The sequence below is a fragment of the Symphalangus syndactylus genome, chromosome 6 (genome assembly GCF_028878055.3).
Source record: "Symphalangus syndactylus isolate Jambi chromosome 6, NHGRI_mSymSyn1-v2.1_pri, whole genome shotgun sequence".
NCBI classification, from domain to species: domain Eukaryota; kingdom Metazoa; phylum Chordata; class Mammalia; order Primates; family Hylobatidae; genus Symphalangus; species Symphalangus syndactylus.
In genome coordinates, this window is record NC_072428.2 from 119,940,819 (window position 1) to 119,963,028 (window position 22,210).

At 38.9% G+C, this 22,210-nt stretch overlaps 1 protein-coding gene and 1 long non-coding RNA gene across 4 annotated transcripts in view; one reads left to right on the forward strand and one right to left on the reverse strand.

The window, feature by feature from the left end:
* The window catches only part of KLHDC10 (kelch domain containing 10), a 65,446-nt gene that overhangs the window by 21,387 nt on the left and 21,849 nt on the right, over positions 1–22,210 (forward strand). Inside the window, exon 2 of one of the 3 annotated variants that reach the window (XM_055284000.1) lies at positions 3,938–4,024. The exons of the other annotated variants lie outside the window; for them this stretch is intronic. Within the exon in view, the coding sequence (XP_055139975.1) occupies positions 3,938–4,024 (87 nt within the window). The remainder of the gene's footprint in view (positions 1–3,937; positions 4,025–22,210) is intronic. 3 annotated transcript variants of the gene reach the window in all.
* On the reverse strand, positions 728–11,355 carry LOC129485003 (uncharacterized). Its single transcript, XR_008658587.1, has 4 exons — positions 11,221–11,355; positions 9,273–9,328; positions 6,175–6,387; positions 728–886 (listed from the first exon to the last, which is right to left on the reverse strand). It is a non-coding gene; the product is annotated as an uncharacterized lncRNA (long non-coding RNA).

Consider the following 22,210-nt stretch of genomic DNA (forward strand, 5'->3'; position numbering starts at 1 on the left):
TAGTATTAGTCCACTAAGGGCATTTCTTGTTTTCTTTTAATTATGTCTTTTTTTTTTAAATGACTTTTTTTGTTATTTGGGAGATTTTAGGGGAAGGTGAGCTTGCTCACACTGTGCTTAGCCTACCATCTTAATTCAGCCAATGACTGTAATATTTATAGCGAAGTAAACATAGTAAAAAAGAGAAAAAAATTAAAAACTAGCAAAAAATAAAATATTGATGAAATTATTAAAGAAATTGTTAGTATTATTATTTTTGTGGAGACAGAGTCTCACTCTGTTGCCCAGGCTGGAGTGCAGTGGCCTGATCTTGGCTTACTGCAACCTCCGCCTCCTGGGCTCAAGCAGTTCTCCTGCCTCAGCCTCCCGAGTAGCCAGGACTACAGGTGCATGACACCATGCCCAGCTAATTTTTTTGTATTTTAGTAGAGACGGGGTTTCACCATGTTGGCCAGGCTGGTCTCGAACTCCTGGCCTCAGGTGATCTGCGCATCTCAGCCTCCCAAAGTGCTGGGAGTACAGGCGTGAGCCACCACACCCGGCCTATATTTTTGTTTTGAAGAGTTGAAGCTATCACTTAGGAAGGTTGGCACTTTGAATATATAAAAATTAAAACTTCAATGAATAAAAGTTCAGAACAGTAATATATTTATATGAAACTGGAGAGGCATACATTTATTTAAAATTTTAAGAAATACATTTGTGTTGGCGTCACACTGTTGCTGGTTTCTCTTTTTTTCTGCTCTTTGGGTGAAAGAATAAAACGGGTTTTGAAGTCAGTGCCTGCCTTGATTGAATAACCTCCGCAGAGTCAACAGGAGTCTATGCATACAGACTTATGCTGGTTGCTGAGAGAGAGACATGCCAAAGATGTTTGATAGAAGCCCTGAGAAGACATAAAAAGGGTTGTTTATTACAGTTTTGGTTTGTTAATTATTTTTGTTAGTTTTTGTTTTTGAGACAGAGTCTCGCTCTGTCACCCAGGGTGGAGTTCAGTGGCACGGTATCAGCTCACTGCAACCTCCGCCTCTTGGGTTCCAGCGATTATCCTGTCTCAGCCTCCTGAGTAGCTGGGTTTACAGGCACCTGCCACCACGCCTGACTAATTTTTATATATTTTTAGTAGAGATGAGGTTTTGGCATGTTGGCCAGGCTGGTCTCAAACTCCTGGCCTCAAGTGATCTGCCCGCCTTGGCCTTGTAAAGCGCTGGGATTTCAGGCATGAGCCACCACGCCAGGCCCGGTTTGGTAATTTTTAATGTTACTCCTTCAGTGTAACTCCAAAGTAGTTTTTTATATTTTTCCATTATAAAATCATATATCGTAGAATTTATGGATAACATAAAAGGGGTAATAACCTCAAGCCCAATCATAACCAGTGTTAAGACTTTGGTATGTTTCTTTCCAGTATTCTTTTCTAATCACTTTTTTAAAAAATTAAAATAATACAGTATTGTTTTTCTTCCAGTCTAAAAGTAATGCCTACTCAGAGAGCTTGGAAAATAAAGACCATCATAACGGGGAAAAAACAAAAATAATTCATTAGAACCATCCAAAGATAACTATAGTCAAATACATTAATTTGATGTAATCTTTCCTGTATTTTTTCTGAATATATAAAAATACTTTTTTCTTTACTAAAATGATATCATACTTTAATACTATTTTGTACATTGTATTTTTCGTTTGCAATATATTGTGAATGTTTTGTCATGTTAATAAATAGTTTTGTATATACTCTTCAGTGGTGTGTAGAATATGAGCGTATTTAAGTATGTTTATTTAGCCTACTTAACCATCCCCTATCATTGGACATTGAAAGTGTTTCTAATTTTTTACCATTATAAATAATACCGTAGTTAATATCTTTGTCCATACATCTTTCCATGCATCTATGATTGTTTCTTTAGGAATAGATTCCTAGAAGTGGAATAGCTGGGTCAAAGGGTATGTACATTTTAACGCTTTTGATACATAAAAATGTCGAATTTTAAGCTAATCACTTGTTATATTCTGTCTTGTATTGCTAATTGTTTTGTGTGTCTGTCTTGTCTCCCTAATTAGAATGTAAACTTAAGGGCAAGGGAAGTTTCTTATATATTTAATGTATCCTTTGACAGTGTGGTTTACAGTTTTGGACTCTGGAGTCATCTCAACACATACTGTATTGATTTAAAACAGTGGTTCTCTAGACTGTTGAATGTCATAAACCTGTACATTAAAAATATATATATACTTATATTTATCCATATATGTATATTTAGAGTAGATATGGGCTTGCAAATTTTCAATTTTTCCACGAAAGAATATTAAAAAGAAAACCAATTACAATTTTCTTATCAGCATCATTTCATAAAGTAAAGAATATTTAACAACAAAAAGGTTCTAATCTCTGAAAAAAGAGCAGGCCTTTAAATGGAACATTTTAGCTTTTTGAAAAACTTATTGCCTTGTCCATATTTTCTCATTTTGTGTTGGACTGGTGAATCTTCACCTTAGCCCAGCAGTGGTCTGTAGACCAGCATTTGAGAATCACTGATTTAAAAGACTTGGAATATTAAAAGATAAATCATTTTGCAAAATAAATAATTATTCTCCTTTTCCATAAGTCTATATTCTCTACAAAATTAAATGCAAATGTGCAGGTGATGCCATTTCATTATACAGAATTTGTATATCTCTATGTACAAGTTCTGTAGTAAGCAAACTAGACCCTGCTGATGGACATCTGAATATATATTTCCAGTTGCCAAAAATAAAAACTGTTCTTTTTCTAGGGAATTTAAGACAGGATAAAATATGGTGTAGTGGAAAGAGGCAAGTTTTTAGAGTCAGAAGGCCTCGCTTGAATCCTGGCTCTGGCATTAAGTCATTTAATTTTCCTTTAGCTTCCTTGCTTGAAAAATTATGATGACACTATCTTCTTCAAAGTGTTTTGGTAGCTCCTGTTACAGCAGTTCCTTCACTGTAATGTAATTATTTGTTTACACATCTGTCTTCCTCATGAGACCATGGGCTCCGAAGAGCAGGAGTCGTGTCCTTGTTTTGCAATCTCAGGTCCTAGCATAGGGCTCCAGGCATAGCAGATGCTTAATAAAATGATTGTTGAATCAATACAGGATTGTTGTGAGAATTATATGAGGTAATATATGTGAAAGCTCTTTGTAAACCCTAAACATTATGCAAGTGTTAATTGTTTTTACTGTCAATAAGAGCTATCTTTGGGAGCTATCAAAACTTTGGGAAAAGAGATAATTACCTCATAATAGTTCCATTAATTTAATTAGGTTTTTATTCTATTTTATAAGAAAACATATTTTAATTGGGGTTAACATGGAGGTAATTTGCTTCCTGGGAAGGCAGATGAGCCCCTTCCCTCCCTTCTCCCATGGAAGTGCCAAGATATTAAATGTTTGTTTAATTTGGTTGCCGTTTTAAAATTTAATTATAGTAGAGTCAGCTTATTTCATATTTAAAGAATGGTGCCCATTGCTGTATCTTCTTAACCATACAATTAATATAACCTTGAAGAGAACAGGAGCCTCTGTTATGTCCAATTAGTTTCAGAGCTCCATTTTGAAATTAACTGACTTAAAAGTGTCATTGTTTCTAATCTGTTCATAAAGCTCCTGGTGAATTTTTGCCACAAGATGGCATTGGTGATTATTGAGTGCACATACTATTGAACCAGAATTCCCAAAAACGGTGCACAAAATTGTATTCTTTTGGGGGTAAGAGTTGAAAACCTTCATCACTGCTTATATGTTAATTTAATTTTGACTTCCAAAACAGGGTTAAATGCTACTTTACATCACTTTCTTTCTGTATTCAAGTATTGTTTTGTTTCCTGTTTTTCTGTCTTTATAACTACAGTAACTATGTATTATTTGCCATGTGTTGTATGTGTCTGACTTATTGCTGATAATTGTGGTAACAGGTAAGAAGAAAATACGATGGGACCCAGTTAGGAGGCGCTTCATTCAGTCCTGTCCCATCATAAGGATCCCTAACAGGTTTTTGAGAGGTGGGTGATAACTAGCAAGAGATCTGTGCTTCGTATGGGTTAAAGGGAACTTTGAATGAATTTTCTAAACTCAAAACTCTGGTTTTTAAAAATCATCTAAACAGCTAATGAAACAATTGGAATAAGAAAAATCTAGAACTTAATTTTAAACCTGTTTCTTGTTGGCCACTATTGGGATTGCAATTGTAAGTTTCAGGGAGTTAGAATCACTTAGTGTATTATTAGATGGTAGAGATAAATCATCTCACTGATATAAATGGTATTCCACAGTAGCCATATTAGAAAGAATTTTGAGTGAATAATCTATAAAATATGGATGTGGGAAAGAATTTTCTAAATATGATTCTAAGGAAGAAATAAAAGATTATGTAATGGTATAAAATAAAAAGTCTCATGTCAAATGTCATATATTAAAAGATAAAAAAGAGAATTATTTGTAACAAAGGGGTAATATGAATATATAAAGAGTTCTTATAAACCAATAGGTTAAAAACAAATGCCTATTAGAAAAATAGGTAAAAGGATATAGAATTATCAATTTGTTAAAAAGAAGTGCCAATAATTATGAACAAGTATTTATTTTTACTATTATTATAAACACAACAATTAAAACAATACGATGTTTTTACCTATTAGATGAGCAAAGACCAAAAATAAGAATACCCAATGTTGGCAAGGGTATGGGAAGATAAAGCTCATATATTGAAGGATGTGTAAATTTTATACAGCTTTTCTGAAACCAGTTTGGTAATATGTATTAAAAACCGTAGAAATATTCATACCCTTTGACCTAGCAGTTTTTACTTTTAGAAATGTTGCATTCCTTCTACTTTTTATTTTTTGTACTAATACATACTCCATAGTGAAAAAAGAAAATCTCAAAAGAGGGTTGAAAACTCTCGTTCACACTATTTTTCTAGATACAACAAATTATAACACAAGCGTACTTAATGTTGTAATTTAGACTGTATTAAATTATTTATAACCCAGTGTATCTAATTTTAACTGGAGTTTTTTTTTTTTTTTTTAACCTAGGAAAAAATCCTGCAACTGCTATAGATGTTTCTATATCTAGTTCCTAACCTATTTTTGGCACCCGAGCTCCAGAGCATGCACAAAATCAACCATAAAATGGGTCAAGATAAGATCCTTAAGATGGTGTACCACCTTTTAGTATGAGTAAATTTTGTTAGTAAAAATTAAGGGCCAGGCTGGGTGGCTCATACCTGTAATCCCAGCTCTTTGGGAGGCCAAGGTGGGCAGATTGCTTGAGCCCAGGAGTTCAAGACCAGCCTGGACAACATGCTGAAACCCTGTCTCTGTAAAAAATACAAAAATTAGCTGGGCATGGTGGTGCACACTTATAGTCCCAGCTACGTGGGAGGCTGAGGTGGGAGGATCACTTGAGCCCAGGAGGCGGAGGTTGCAGTGAGCCATGATTGCACCACTGCATTCCAGCCTGAGCAATAGAGTGAGACTTTTCTCAAAAAAAAGAAAAAAACTGGGTGATTTTTGTATTATATGACAGGAAAGCCATTGTACACACATGGCCAAGCAGGCATGTCTAATTCTATAGCATTTTTTCTTTTTTCTATTTATAAATTAGAATACTAATTTACCAATTTCCAATGAGAAATCTAACCTGGGCTGAATAAAGCATAAATTAAACTTCATTTTAGTTATATTAATATAATTAATTATACATACTAAATATAAGCATAATTAAGGAATTGTTTAGGCTATATAATTCAACATAATAACAATGATATAAAACATATAAACATAAAAAACAAATAGTGACATAACAGGTTGTATCTGTATGATGGGGATTTTATTTTCTTTTGTATGGTGTTTGTTTTTCAATTTTTTTGATTGTGGAGAAAAAAGATTGCACAGGTAAGTTTTATACCATTGGTTATTTGTAAGCCCTCAATAGCCTCAATCAGTGGTTGCGAAAGGTGGCCCCTGGCAGTGCTAGAATTGAGGTGGGAGTTAACTCAGCATCAGCAACATCAGGATCACTAGTGGCCTTTTAGTTCTCACCTTCTTTAACCTCTATGTAGTGTTTGAGGCTGTTGACTACTTGCCCTTCTTAAATTTTTCTTTTTTTGGGTTGCTTTACTGTATAGTTCTAGATGTTTTCTTCCTACCTCTTTGATTGTTCATTCTGTTTCCTTCACTAGCTTCTTTCTTCCTGCCCTCTCAAAGTGGGTATTGTTCCAGCATTCTCTCCTCTCCATTATCTCCTTTAGTTGTCTCATCAACTTTCACAGGCTTAAGTCTCTTCGTTTGTTCGTTCGTTCATTCTTTCATTCTTTCAGTATTTCTTGATTGCTTCCTATGTGCTGTGCTAGCCTGATGATCTAAGTAATAGAGAATCAGGTAAACAGACAATTACAGAATAATTTGAGTATAATTGTTTGTAGTAAGTGTTCTGATGAGGTAGCATGCTATGGGAGCACACAGGAGAGGTATCTGATTCAACTTGGCTGAAGGAGGGTGACAGAGGAGTGGCCATGAGGATGACATTAGAACGGATGTGCTTAAAGGCTGAGTAGGTGTCAGCAGCAGAGGGTTGGATCCTCTCAAACCATGGGGATCAGGCAGCTTGAGCAAAGGCATTTAGGCAAAACAGGACATGGTGTTTTTAGAGATCTAGAGAAAGTTCAGCACAGTGGGAAAGGGATGGACAAAAGAGGCTGGAGAGGGCCCAGACCAAGTGGGCACCACCCAAGTGGAGTTTTCAGGATCAGATTTGGTTTTTTAGCTAGTGAAGAAATTTAATTAAAGGCTAATTGTGAGATTATTGTAGTTATCAGTGTGCAAAATGATGGAGACTGAAATGAGGGTAGTTGTAATAGGAATGGAGAGTAGGGGCCGGGCATGGTGGCCTACACCTGCAATCCTAGCAGAGTGAAGCCCTGTCTCTCTACATACACACACACGCACACACGTACAATTAGCCAGGTGTGGTGGGGGCATGCCTGTAGTCCAAGCTACTCGGGAGGCTGAGGCAGGAGGATTGCTTGCACCTAGGAGTTCGAGGCTGCAGTGAGCTATAATCATGCCACTGCATTCCAGCCTGGGTGAAAGAGCAAGGCCCTGTCTCATTAAAAAAAAAAAAAAAGTAGAGAATTGATTTGACATATAAGGAAGTGGAAGTGAAATTAGATGTAGATTTTAGGCAAAGGATAATAAATTCAGTTTAGTCTCTCCAGAACAACCAATAATAGCATTAATAGCATATCGTTTAACACTCAGTCCAAGAGTATTTCCAGGGAAACTTCCTTGGCAGGCCTCTCCCCTCTTTGTTCTGATGGCACCCTCCGTGTACCTACCTATATCATAGCACTTATTGCACTGAATTGTAGTTGTTTACTTGTCTGTGCCTCTCTAATTAGACTGTAAGCTCTGTAAGGGCAGGGACAGTGGGACAGTGCCTTTCATATCTTTACTCCAGTTTGTAGCATAGTGCATGTAGCAGGTGTATCATATGTATTTGACCTTGAATTAAAGTATTGTAAAGGCCACTGTCAGAAAATAGGATGGGACTAACATTTTATTATGTTCTCAACTTCTCTCTGGTATTGGTGACAGTGAACTAATGAATTGTTGAGAACATGAAAATTGTTTAATGCTTCAATAGGTTGTGTGGTTTTGCTTGTTTGTTTGTTCATTTGTTTTTAACTTATCTATACTTTTGAAATAGCCACTTTCAAGCCTCATATTTTGGAATTCTTTGTATCACCTCTCTTTGTTCAGATTGTAGACAGTTTCATAGGGCCCATTTTCTGTCACTAGATTCCTTCGCTAGGTCCTACATCTTCTCTAAAACATATTTCTACCAATTAAAATTGTGGTGTAGTGAAAACAGTAATGGTGTAATGAAAACAATGGGTTTTATTATAAAATGGCAGACTTAACATACCCATTTACCTTTCCCTACTTCTCAGATGTCATTGGAAATGACAAAACAGACATAAGACAAAGAATAAATCATTGTAATTAAAAAAAAAAAAAACAGAAAAGGGAGACTTTGAAACTAGATTACTTGTGTCTGAATCCAGGCTCTGCCATTTAGCAACTGTATGACCATGGGCAAGTTGCTTATTCTTTTTTTGCCTCAGTTGCCTCATCTGTAAAATTAGAATGATGATAATAGTATCTACTTCTTAGAGTTACTATGAAGATCAAGAGAGACAGTATGTACAGAGCACTTAGGAGAGTTTCTTTACATATAGCAAATGTTGAATTAGTGTTAGCTATCATTATTGTTATTATTAGAATGCCAGAAGTTTTTAGAAATTTTAGGGTACTAGAAAACAATTGGAATTATATTGATGGAGGAACCAGCACAGAATAAAATGCAGCCCAGAATAGATGCTCCTGTTGCATGGTGGAAGTCAGAGAGTGTCTTAGTAGGGCTCTTTTCTTAAACTCTAAGCATAGAGGCAGCAAGTATAGGAAGGTGGAGCAGTTTTGGGGGAAAGTGGAATATCAGGGCAGGTAATGAAAGAATTGCCTTGAAAACAGTTACTTCCCCTACTCCTTCTCTCCCTTCATATAAAGCGCCCTAGCAATGGCATTAGTTCCAGGATAAAGTCATGAGAACATTTCAAGGAAAGTGGAAGATTTGCCTTGGGGAGGATCGGGCAGGCATTGTGAGCATGGATTAAGACTGGAGGAAGAAGGCCGGGCACGGTGGCTCATGCCTGTAATCCCAGCACTTTGGGAGGCTGAGGTGGGTGGATCATGAGGTCAGGAGATCAAGACCAGCCTGGCCAACCTGGTGAAACCCTGTCTCTACTAAAAATACAAAAAAAGTTAGCTGGGTGTGGTGGTGGTCACCTGTAATCCCAGCTGCTCGGGAGGCTGAGGCAGGAGAATTGCTTGAACCCAGGAGGCAGAGGTTGCAGTGAGCTGAGATCGTGCCACTGCACTCCAGCCTGGGTGACAGAGCGAGACTCCCTCTTTAAAAAAACAAACAAACAAACAAACAAAAAAAAAACGAAGAAAAGACTGGAGGAAGAGTGCACAAATCAGAGCCTTAGCGAATGGACTTCTGTAGTAGATGGATGAGGAGAGTGGAATGAGAGGAGAACAAGAAGAGGAGCTCTATCAAGGATCCATATGCATTAAAGGACAATACTGTCAAAATATAGCCTGCCAATTTTGGCAATAATAAGGTCAAACTGCTTTCTTTTTCTCCACTTGTAAAGGGAAGCCTTTCTGTCAGTGTGTCACTTACCTGCAGAGACCCACACTCAGACCTTCCATTTGGGTTTTGGAGGCAGATTAATACAACTGTGGAGGAAACACATATTTCATATAATAACTAACCAATGTAGTCCTTCATTTATTAATATGAGTAGGTGATAAAGGCTCACCATACATTTGAGGGAAACTAGACTTAGAAGAGACTAAAATAAACAAAACAGCTGCCTATGGTAGAAACAGAGATAATGAAGTAGAGTGGAACTTGAGGAAGTTCTAATCACAGAATGTATCTTTACAGAGCCAAGAGTGAATGAGATCCATAAATTTCAAAAAACAGCTTCCTGGCTAGGCGTGGTGGCTCACGCCTGTAATCCCAGTACTTTGGGAGGCCAAGATAGGTGGATCACTTGAGGCCAGTTCAAGACCAGCCTGGCCAACCAACATGGTGAAGCCCCATCTCTTCTAAAAATACTAAAGTTAGCTGGGCATGGTGGCACACGCCTGTAATCCTAGCTATTCAGGAGGCTGAGGCATGAGAATCACTTGAACCTGGGAGGCAAAGGTTGCAGTGAGACGAGATTGCGCCATTGCACTCCAGCCTGGACAACAGAGCGAGACTCTGTCTCAAAACAAAACAAAACAAAACAAAACAAAACAAAACAAAACAAAACAAAACAAAACATGCTTCCATGGATAAAAAGTAATGATTAATGAATTAGTTTTATGTTGAAGAATTGATTGCTGAAATTAAAACTCAGTTGGACAGTTAAACAATACACTTAAGACCAGTTACTTTTCATAAAAATAAAATAGAGGAAATTTGCAGACTATAAAGAAGACCTACAGATAGAAGGTACATGAGGAAAATTTATCCTTTGAGGATAGATCTGAGTGATCAAGTACCCATTTCACAGGAGTTACAGAAGGAAAGATCAGACAATGGAAGGGAGAAAATTTAAAAATCTGAGTTTTCGCCAGGCACAGTGGCTCACACCTGTAATCCCAGCACTTTGGGAGGCCGAGGCGGGTGAATCACAAGGTCAGGAGTTCAAGACCAACCTGGCCAAGATGGTGAAACCCTGTCTCTGCTAAAAATACGAAAAAATGAGCCAGGCGTGGTGGCAGGTGCCTGTAATCCTCGCTACTCGGGAGGCTGAGGCAGAGAATTGCTTGAACCCGGGAGGCAGAGGTTGCAGTGAGCCGAGATCACGTCACTGCACTCCAGCCTGGGTGACAGAGCAAGACTCAAAAAAAAAAAAAAAAAAAAAAAAAAAAAAAAAAAAAAAAAAAAAAAAAAAAAATCTGAGTTTTCACGTATAAAGGGCACGCCAAGGACCAAACAGGAAAAAATGCAAAAACAAACCAACAAAAAGTACCTCCCTATACGTTACTAAAGTGCTTACTATTTCAGAGGTAGAACACAAGTTACATGGACTCAAAACCGAAAATCAGACTGGCATGGATTTCTCACCTGCAGCATGGTTTGCTAGAAGAGAAATGCCTTCAGTGTTCTGAGGGGAAATTATTCTCAAGACAGAATTCTGTACCCAGCCTCACTAATGTTTAAGTGGGGGAGTCAAAATAAGATTCTGAAAGTTTGTGACATACCCCATTTTGATAAAATTACTTGAAGATGTACTCTGGTAAAATGAAAAATCCAAGCCAGGAGTGGTAGCTTACGCCTGTAATCCCAGCACTTTGGGAGGCTGAGGCGGGTGGATCATGAGGTCAGGAGTTTGAGACCAGTCTGGCCAACATGATGAAACCCCCTCTCTACTAAAAATACAAAAATTAGCCAGGCATGGTGGTGGGCATCTGTAATCCCAGCTACTCAGGAGGCTGAGGCAGGAGAATCGCTTAAACCCAGGAGGCGGAGGTTGCAGTGAGCCAAGGTTGCACCACTGCACTCCAGCCTGGGCAACAGAGCAAGACTCCATCTCAAAAAAAAAAAAATTATAAGAAAAACAAAATACACTTACCATTCATTAAGTGGAAGTGAATCATCACAAAGGTCTTCATCCTTATTTTCTTTACACTGAGAAGGCTGACGAGGAAGAGGAAAAGGAGGACTTGGGCTTGCTGTCTCAGGAGTGGCAGAGGCAGAGGAAAATCTGCATATAGATAGACTTGTGCAGTTCATACTCATTTTGTTCAAGGGTCAGCTGTATAACATTCTGTAACTAAAATTAAACAAATTGAGAGTTGTACTAAAGGTCCTAGAATTTTTTGTTTTAAAATTTACAGGTGTAATATTATCTACTTACTAAAAGAAAAATTCAAATAATACAGAAATACATAGGGTGAAAAGTCAGGATCCTTATTGCAAACATATATACCATTTCTACAAATCAAGTTCAAAAAAGACAGCTCAATGAGAGAATGTATGTAAGAGGCTTAAGCAGGTGTTCTTAATCTGTTCTTGCACTGGTATAAATAAATACCTGAGACTGGGTACTTTATAAAGAAGAGGTTTAATTGACTCACGGTTCTGCAGGCTGTATAGGAAGCATGGTAGCATCTGCTTCTGGAGAAGCCTCAGAAAGCTTTTACTCATGGCAAGAGGCAAAGTGGGAGCAGGTGTCTTACATGACAGGAGCAGGACCAAGAGGAGGTGAGGGGAGGTGCTACACGCTTCTAAAGAACCAGATCTTGTGAGAACTCACTCACTATACAGTACCAAGGAGGTATGGTGCTAAACCATTCACAAGAACTTCACCCCCATGATCCAGTTACCTCCCACGATGCCCCATCTCCAACACTGGGGATTACAATTGAACATGAGATTTGGGCGGGGACACAGATCCAAACCATATCAGCAGGCATTACCCAAAAGAAAAATTCAAATGGCCAATAAACATGAAAAGGTGCTCACCCTCATTGTAATGAGAGAAATGAATATTAAAACCACGAGAGCTCTACAAACTCACAGGAATTGCTAAATTAAAAAGACTGACAATGGCAATACCAAATATTGGCAAGGATGTGGAACAATAGGAATTCTCACATGCTGCCCTTGGATATGTAAATTGGTACAACCATTTTGAAAAGCATTTTGGGTTTACCAAATGAAGGTGAAGATTTGCATACATTAAGATTCAGAAATTCCATGTTTAGATTTATAGCCAACAGAAATGCGAGCCCTTGCAACACGCACTTGCAACATGTGCAAAAATGTTTGTAGCAACATTAAGAACCACAAATTTGAAACAACCCAAAATGCCTCTTCACACAACTTAGACTGGATAAATAAATTATGATATATATTCATACAAGTAATTAATATTTGGCAAGGGAAATGAACAGATCACCACTGTTCCCCTAGAACAGGGTTGAATCTCAAAAACTTAATTGTGAATAAAAGAGCCCGGAAAGAAAATATACTATATTATTATATTCAAATACACTTTAAAACTAGGCCAAAATAAACAGTATTGTTTAGAGATGCATACCTAGGTATAATAAAGCTATAAAAAGACAACAGATTTTTTATGATTGCCCTAAAAATCAGGAAGTAGGATACTCTAGAAGTGAAGGGAGGTTGGAGGGTGTGATCAAGACAGGCAGTCAGAGGGTTTCTGGGTGCTGGCAGTATTCTGTTTCTTGACCTGGATGATGATTATATGTTCCTATTTTAATAATTTGTTAAGCTCTTTATGCAGTATTGTGTTTCTTGAGCTGGATGGTGGTTACGTGTTCTCGTTCTAATAATTTGTACATTTAAGGCCGGGCGCAGTGGCTCACGCCTATAATCCCAGCACTTTGGGAAGCCGAGGTGGGTGGATCACCTGAGTTCAGGAGTTTGAGACTAGCCTGACCAACACGGTGAAATCCTGCCTCTACTAAAAATACAAAATTAGCTGGGTGTGGTGGCGTATGCCTGTAATCCCGGCTACTTGGGAGGCTGAGGCAGGAGAATCGCTTGAACCCGGGAGGCGGAGGCGGTGAGCCAAGATCACACCATTGCACTCCAGCCTGGGCAAAAAGGGCGAAACTCCGTCTCAAAATAAATAAATTAATTAAATAATAATAATAATTTGTACATTTATATTTATGTAAATTCTAATGCATGCCATATTTAACAATAAAAGGAATTAAATTTAAAAAGCAAAGATCCTGCCTCACATCTTCACTCAACCACCATTAACAGGCGAGTCCTTTCAGATGTGGTTCTTTCTGAAGAGTGTTAAAAAAATGAAAGTTGGCCAGGTGCGGTGGCTCACGCTTGTAATCCCAGCACTTTGGGAGGCCGAGGCGGGCGAATCACGAGGTCAGGAGATCAAGACCACGGTGAAACCCCGTCTCTACTAAAAATACAAAAAATTAGCCGGGCGTGCTGGCGGGCGCCTGTAGTCCCAGCTACTCGGAGAGGCTGAGGCAGGAGAATGGCGTGAATCCGGGAGGCGGAGCTTAGAGTGAGCCGAGATTGCGCCACTGCACTCCAGCCTGGGCAACAGAGCGAGACTCCGTCTCAAAAAAAAAATGAAAGTTTATTTTTCAGAAAGTATTAGGGGTAATAAGATACAGATCTTTGTAGGGGAAAAAAGAAAGCTTATTTCAATAAAATCAGAAAAGTGGGAAAATAAAGCAAGAAAAAGTGGTAAATAAAAAATACATAAGATTGCAGGGACAAATCTAAATAAGAAGAAATCAAGATCAAATGGACCTTATTTGTGGAGTGCATTTAGTTTGCTACTTTAATAGGCTTAAAGAAAAAATGTGACTTTGCTGTATTAAACAAAGCATTTAATAAAATTTGATATTTAATGTGTTCATTTTGTTACAATGCATCCAGTACCCTTATGACATATGTGCTTTTCTGTATGTTACATTTGAATACAAACTTTGTGTTGGGTGCACAGTGGCTCATGCCTGTAATCCCAGCACTTTGGGAGGCTGAGGTGGGAGGATCTCTTGAGCCCAAAAGTTGGAGACCAGCCTGGGCAACACTCTGTCTCTAAAAAAAAATTAAAAATTAGCTGGGCATGGTGGCACACACCTGTGGTCCCAGCTACTTGGGAGGCTGAGATGAGAGGATTGCTTGAACCTGGGAGGTCAAGACTGCAGTGAGCAGTGATTACACTGCTACATTCCAGCCTGGGCAATAGGGCAAGACCCTGTCTCAAAAATACATAAACAAATAAACCCCACATCCATTCCTGGTAAGGGAAAACATTCTTACGCTTCCAGGGATAAAAGAAGATTTATTTTATGACAGAATACTATAAGAAACCAGTAGTAAATATCACATATGATGTATCATTTATTGATAAGAAACCAATAGCAAACATACATAGTGGCAAAACCTTACCAGTATCCTTATTAAAGTAAAAAAACAAGACAAAGATGTCCACTGCCATCTCCACTATTCAACCTTGTTCTGGAGTTTTCAGCCAATACAGTAGAAGACCAAGAACAAAAAAAGAAAAAAGAGAAGTACACATATTGGGAAGGAAGAGTTAAAGTTGGCATTAATAACATGATCTGATTGTCTACCTGTAAAATTCAAGATAATTCATGATAACTAATACTAGAGTTCAGAAAATTGGCTGGACAAAATTTAAACTTGCAAAAATAAACCACCTTCCTATATATTAACAACAACCAATTAGAAAATAAAAGAGGTATCTAGTTACAATTGTATGGAAATTTATGAAGTACTTAGAAATAAAAAAAATAAAACAAACTGTTGACGAAATACAAAACTAGCTGGGCGACCAGGTGCCATGGTTCATGCCTGTAATCCCAGCGCTTTGGGAGGCCGAGGTGGGCGGATCACCTGGGGTCAGGAGTTCAAGACCAGCGTGGCCAACATGACGAAACCCAGTCTCTACTAAAAATACAAACAGCCGGGCGTCGTGTCGCATGCCTGTAATCCCAGCTACTCGGGAGGCTGAGGCAGGAGAATTGCTCGAACCCAGGAGGCGGAGGTTGCAGTGAGCCAAGATCGCGCCACTGCACTGCAGCCTGGGCGACAGAGTGAGACTCCGTCTCAAAAAAAAAAAAAAAAGCCAGACACAGTGGCCCGTACCTGTAGTCCTAGCTACTCTGGAGGCTGAGGCTGGAGAATGGCTAGAACCGGGGAGGCGGAGGTTGTAGTGAGGTGAGATTGCGCAACTGCACCCCAGCCTGGGGGACAGAGCAAGACTCCGTCTCCAAAACAAAACAAAAAAAACCCCTCCACGGAAAAAAAAAAAAAAAAAAAACTAGCTGGTTGAGATCGTGTGCGCCTGTAGTCCCAGCTACTCCAGACGGTGAGGTGGCAGAATCGCCTGAACCCGGAGGCGGAAGTTGCAGTGAGCCGAGATCACGCCACTGTGCACCAGCCTGGGCGACAGAGCGAGACTCGTCTCAAAAGAAAAAAGAAACTATACTCACGGACATCAAAAAAGACAAGAATAAATGGCTAGGGATTATGTCCCTTAATGGGCTATCCCAGATAAAATCCTCAAGGGACTTTTTAAAAATTGAATTTTAATTCCCATAGAACTTCCGGTTTAACAGAAAAATTGCAAAAATGGTAGAAATTCTCCTGTATCCTGGCCGGGCGCGGTGGCTCACGCCTGTAATCCCAGCACTTTGGGAGGCCGAGGCGGGTGGATGCCTTAAGCTCAGGAGTTAGCCTCAAGACCAGCCTGGGCAATGAGGCGAAACGCCGTCTCTACCAAAAATACAGAAAAAATAGCTGGGCGTGGTGGTGTGCGCCTGAGGTCCTAGCACTCATCAGGATGCTGAGGTGGAAGGATCGCTTGAGCTCGGGAGGTGGGGGTTGCAGTGAGCCGAAATTGCGCCATTGCACTCCAGCCTGGGCGACAGAGCAAGACCCCATCTCAAAAAAAAAAAAAAAAAAGAAAAAGGAAAAAAATTTCTCCTGTATCCTTTACCCAGATTCCCCAAATGTTATTTTCTCTTTTACTTTATCCTGCTCCCTCTCTTCTCTCCCTTCCCCCCTTTATACACAATACGTACATACATATTTTTCTGTTTCAACCATTTGAAAATTGCAGACATGATGTCTTGCTCTCTCTCTCTTTTTTGTTTGAGACAGGGTCTCACCCTGTCGCCCAGGCTGGAGTGCAACGGCGCAATCTCAGCTCACTGCAGCCTCCACCTTCCAGGTCCAAGTGATTCTTCTGCCTCAGCCTCCCAAGTAGCTGGGACTGCAGGTGTGCGCCACCACGCCCTGTATTTTTTTAATAGGATCAGGGTTTCACCATGTTGACCAGGCTAGTCTCGAACTCCTAAGCTCAAGTGATCCACCCGCCTTGGCCTCCCACAGTGCTGGGATTACAGATGTGAGCCACTGAGCCCAGCATGTCTTTTTAAAAAAAATTTTTTTAAATTAAATTTGTTTTAGAGATGAAGTTTTGTTCTATCACCCAGGCTGAAGTGCAGGGGTGCAATCATAGCTTACTGCACTCAAGTGATCCTCCAGCCCACCTCAGCCACCCATGTAGCTGGGACTACAGGAATGCACCACCATGCCCGGATAATTTTTTTTGGCGGGGTCGGTAGAGATAGTGTTTCACTATTTTGCCATATCTCTTTATGTCTATGTACCAAAGTGTTTGCTCCTGAAAAACAGACATTCTCTTCCATAACTGCAGAACCTGTATCAAAATTAGGCATCAACACTGATTATTAATTCTATAAATAATGGGTAAAATTAATACTAGTATATAAGTTACAGACCTTGTTTCAGATTTGCCATTATTATTTTGCCACTATCCTAATAATGTTCTTTTTGTTTGTTTGTTTTGAGACGGAGTCTCGCTCTGTCGCCCAGGCTGGAGTGCAGTGGTGCAATCTCGACTCATTGCAACTTCCACCTCTCAGTTTCAAGCGATTCTCATGCCTCAGCCTCCTGAGTAGCTGGGATCACAGGCGCCCACCACCACGCCTGGCTAATTTTTGTATTTTTAGTAGAGATAGGGTTTCACTATGTTAGTCAGGCTGGGCTCGAACTCCTGACCTCAGGCGACTTGCCCGCCTTGGCCTCCCAAAGTGCTGGGATTACAGGCATGAGCCACTGTGCTGGGCCAATAACCTTCTTTAATAGCAGTAGAAAATCTGAGATTGCGTGTTTCATTCTGTTGTCATGTATCTTTAGCCTCCTGCAGTGTTGAACAGTTTCTCAGCCTTTGTCTTTTTGACATTGATATTTTTGAACAGTTGCAGACTAGGTATATTGTAAAATGTCCCTTTGTTTGGGTTTCTCCCCATTTTCTCATAGTTACATTCAGCTTATATGTTTTTGGCAGGACTACCACTGAAATAATATTGTAATCATCTCATTGCACATAATGTTGATTGATTTGTCCCATTACTGGTGATGTTAGTTTTGATCACCTGGATAAGATGCTGTCTGTCCATGGGACTTTTTATAGACTTAACAAACTCATTCTAAAATTCATTGCAAAAGTAAATGGAGAAAAATAGCTAGAAGTTTTTGGGAAAAAGTAATACAAAAGGGAATTTGTTCTAAATATTGAAAGATAGTTCAAAGCTACAATAATTAAAACAAGGTGGTAATGAGGGCCAGGCATGGTGACTCACACCTGTAATCCCAGCACTTTGGGAGGCCCTGTGGTAGGATATGCTTATATAACCAAGAAGTAATATTGTGAGCTGGTGTGAATGGATTGCTTTGGTCTGAGCAACTTGGGCTCTGGGAGTAGTAAAAAGTTCTACCTGCCGTTTGGGGGATATGGGAGAGCTAACTGGATCAAACTTCCTTGGCTTTCCTTGAGGCTTCTAGGTCCAACAGAGGACCTGTCTTTTGTGGTAGAGGTAATTGTGGCCTTTATATTTGGAAAGAAGTAACCAGTTAAATAGATTAATCATTTAGGCTGTTTGATATTTATAACTAATGAATACTTTTAACAATAAGTTTTTTTTTAAATGGCCTTACCACAAATGTTCATTAGCACATCTGGAGGTGGCTACATCTTGTAAGTAATGTACTTATTAAGCAGTAAATGTTATGTACTACTTTATTTACAAGCTTTTGCATTTAAGCTTCTGTGATGTTCTTTTATATATTTACATATTGTTTATATATATTTACATTCATATATTCTTAAAGAGAATAAATTTTGTGTCCAAGGGGATTAGACCTGAATATTGGGATTTTCCTAATTCTACTCTAGAACATGTCGATTTAGTATATGATAAAGGTGGCATTTCAAATAAGTATAGGAGGGGTGGCTTTCTTTAAGTGGTTTGGGGACAGTAGCCTGTTTATTTTGGGAGGAAAAATTAGAGCCCTACCTTATACAACACACAAAAATATAAATTCAGATGTATTCAAATTCTGAATATAAAAAATTAAAACATGAAATTATTTGAAATAAATGAGAATATCTTAATCATTTTATAATGATGCAGAGGTGAATGAAATATAGAACAAGGGAGCTGTAAAAGACAAAATTGAGAGACTCAAAATCTCTGTATGTTAATAGATGCCATAAACAAAAGACAAGGAGCAGGCTGGAAGAAATACATATAAATAAAGAATTTGGGGCTGGGCAAGGTGGCTTATGCCTGTGATCCCAGCACTTTGGATGGCTGGGGTAGGAGGATCATTTGAACTTAGATTAGAAGTTCAAGACCAGCCTGGGCAACATAATGATACCTCATCTCTACAAAAAAAAGTAAAAAAAGTAGCTAGGTGTGGTGGCTCATGCCTATAGTCCCAGCTACTTTAGATGCTGAGGTGGGAGGATCACTTCAGGAAGAGAGGTTGAAGCTGCAGTGCACTGTGATTATGCTACTACGGGATCTCACTCAGCCTGAGCGACAGAGTAAGACCCTGTCTCAAAGGAAAAAGAAAAAAAAATTACACAATGGTGAGAAAACCTAATAGATCTAAAAAGCAGGCAAAGGAGATGATCCGGCAGTTCCAAAAAGAAGAAATACAAATGGGCCAATAAACATGTGAACTAGTAAAATAAGGGAAATGCAAATTAACGTGACACCAATTTGTACCCATCAGATTGGCACAAATTTGAGAAGGTTAAAGAAAGCATGAAGAAGTAGGCACTCGCATAACATTGCTGGGAGTAGAAATTGGTCCATTCTGTTTGGAGAGCAGTATGGCCCTATAACAGTATCGTGTCTATTAAAAAATTTTTGTTTTGTATTTTGTATTTTTTCTATAAAAATTTTAAATGCATATTCCTTTGACCTAGAAATTCTACCTCCAGAAATTCTCATACATTTGCATACAAATATATGTAGAGGAAACTTTGTTACAATATTATTTGTAATAGTGAAAACATTGGAAACAACCTTCTGTCACACCTCAGACAGCTAGCTTCTTTCTGCCTTTGGGCTAGAAACTAAAACCCGTTTCCCTGGTTACCATAAGTTCCTGCTTGTTCCCTGGGTAAAGAGCAAGTCCTTGTGACATGGAAGAGAGGATGGGTCAGACATCACAGGGACATAATCCTTTAGCTTCATGTTCCCTTCTGGATATTAAGTGTTCACCTGTGAATACAGGTTCTGTTTTAATTTTTTGCTCTTACATTTTCCAGTGGGAGTTCCTGAATCAGGTAAACCAATTCTATGGTAGATTTTATTAGCAGCAAGTAATTTTTAGGAAAATGGGATTTGCACATGGAGAATTTGGGGGAGGATTTAGAGAGCTACTTTAGACCCTGAAACACAATTTCAGTTTTGTCAAGGTTGAGGAGCCTATGCTATATTTCACCTAATAAAAATTGATGCGTAGTCTCCGTGGCATTAACCCAGACAGACAAATTCTCATGGTTTATCCAAAATGGAATGGCTTTTTAATATGTTAGTCACTCTTGGGTTATAATTATGAGAAAGAAATCTGTAGTTACTGGTGAGAGAGAAAGAGGAGTTGCCTTTTTACTCTCAGCTATGAGATTCCTTGACAGGATATTTAATATTTATCAAATATTGATTAGATACTCTTTACCCAAAAGTGTGATTTGCAGAGATCGTGAAATTATTAACAGAAGCCAACAGTTGGGCTGGATCAGCACTGTGTCAGAAATAGGTGAACCACAAAATTAAAATTTTTCCAGTACCCACATTTAAAAAAGTAAAACAGACAGGTAACGTTAATTTTAATATTTTTATTTAACCCAGTATATTAAAAATATCATTTCAACATACAATCAGTATGAAAACTAATAATTTTACATTCATTTTTGGGTACTAAGTCTTTGAAATCCAGTGAGTATTTTACACGTAAAGCACAGCTCAGTTTGGACCACCCACATTTCAAGTGCTCAGGAGCCATGTGTTAGGGCTCATGGCTACTGACGTGGGCTGTGCAGTCTGGACTGTAAGCGACTGTAAGCTCCCGAGGACAGAGGTAGTCATTGCCTTATCACTGTATCCCCAGCACCTAGCACAGCACATGGTACTTAGTACATAGCCAGCATCCAATAATAACTTTTTTTTTTTTTGAGACGGAGTTTCGCTCTTGTTACCCAGGCTGGAGTGCAGTGGCACGATCTCAGCTCACTGCAACCTCCGCCTCCCAGGTTCAAGCAATTCTCCTGCCTCAGCCTTCCGAGTAGCTGGGATTACACCTGCCTGCCACCACATCTGGCTAGTTTTCGTATTTTTAGTAGAGACAGGGTTTCACCATGTTGACCAGGCTGGTCTCAAAATCCTGACCTCAGGTCATCCACCTGCCTTGGCCTCCCAAAGTGCTTGGATTACAGGTGTGAGCCACCATGCCTGGCCCAATATTTTTGACCTGAATGAGTGAGTAGAGAAATACAAAACCATCTTTTCACAGACCCCTCAACTGTGTAATCCATGTGAATTGTATTTGTCACAGAGATAGTTGGCAATAAACTTATAACATCACCTTCCCTGCTGTACAGCCATTTAGAGAAAATGTAGAATAGACTGCATTTCTTTTCATATTTGCCCAAAAGCAGCTTTAAAAATTATCTGTTGGCTTCAGGTAATACAGCAAATGACACAGATTTTTAGAGTTCCTGTCTGCTGACCATAGCAATTCTGTTAGATTTCTTCTTTAAATTTGTCTTGCTAATTCTTAGAAATAAGCATTTGTGTCTTGAGAAGAACATTGCATAATCCAACACCCGTTCCCTAAACCATGTATCTGTTAGGCGTAATAATACCAAAGTCCACTGAGAGTTAGACACTGTTTTAATCTTCCCTGTCACTGTTTACTTTGGCCTAACGTTAAAGTCAACCAAACTTTTAGTACCTGTTATGGATCTCCAACTGTTTTAGGTGTTGTGGGTGATACGGGATAATTATTATACATGACCTTTGCCCTTGAGGAGCTTGTAATCTATTTGGAAGAGAAAAACAAACTGACAAAATGCGTAGAGAAAATTAAATGCCAAATAAGTTGATTCCCCGTTTGTTTAGTGTTTGCTGTGTGCCCAAGGCTTGGTTATAGAAAGGTAAATACAAATGTATTCCTTTTCACTCAAATAGCTCACAGCCTCCTAGAAAGTTACATGTATAAGCCAATAAACATTTCAACATGACAAATCTAACAAATCTTTGAAGTGCAGTAATAATATCCCAATATGCAAATGAGGAAGCTGAGACTAAGTGAGGGTCAGTGACTTGCTCAAAGTAGCAATTAGAAAGAACTTGGATTCAAACTTAGACATTTATAGGAGCTCTTATTTTTTCCTCCATACCACACTTTCTGTTTCAAGAGTCCTGAAAAGAGAAATTGAGTTCTTCATTTAAAGTAAATCATAGCTTAGTAAATTTGCCAGCTGATTATAGTTTGCCTGATATTCAGGTATTTACATAGTTAAGGTGTGATCTTATTAATTGTACATGTATACACTAATATATGAGTAGTATGGTACTGAACTGGAAGGGTTCATTTGATGAAAAGGGTGGTGTGCACTAGACTTAGGTATTTCCACAGGTAGGGATTGATGGGTAGGTAGGTAGGTAGACTAGGCCAAGGTGTAAGGGAGGAACTCTGGGCTT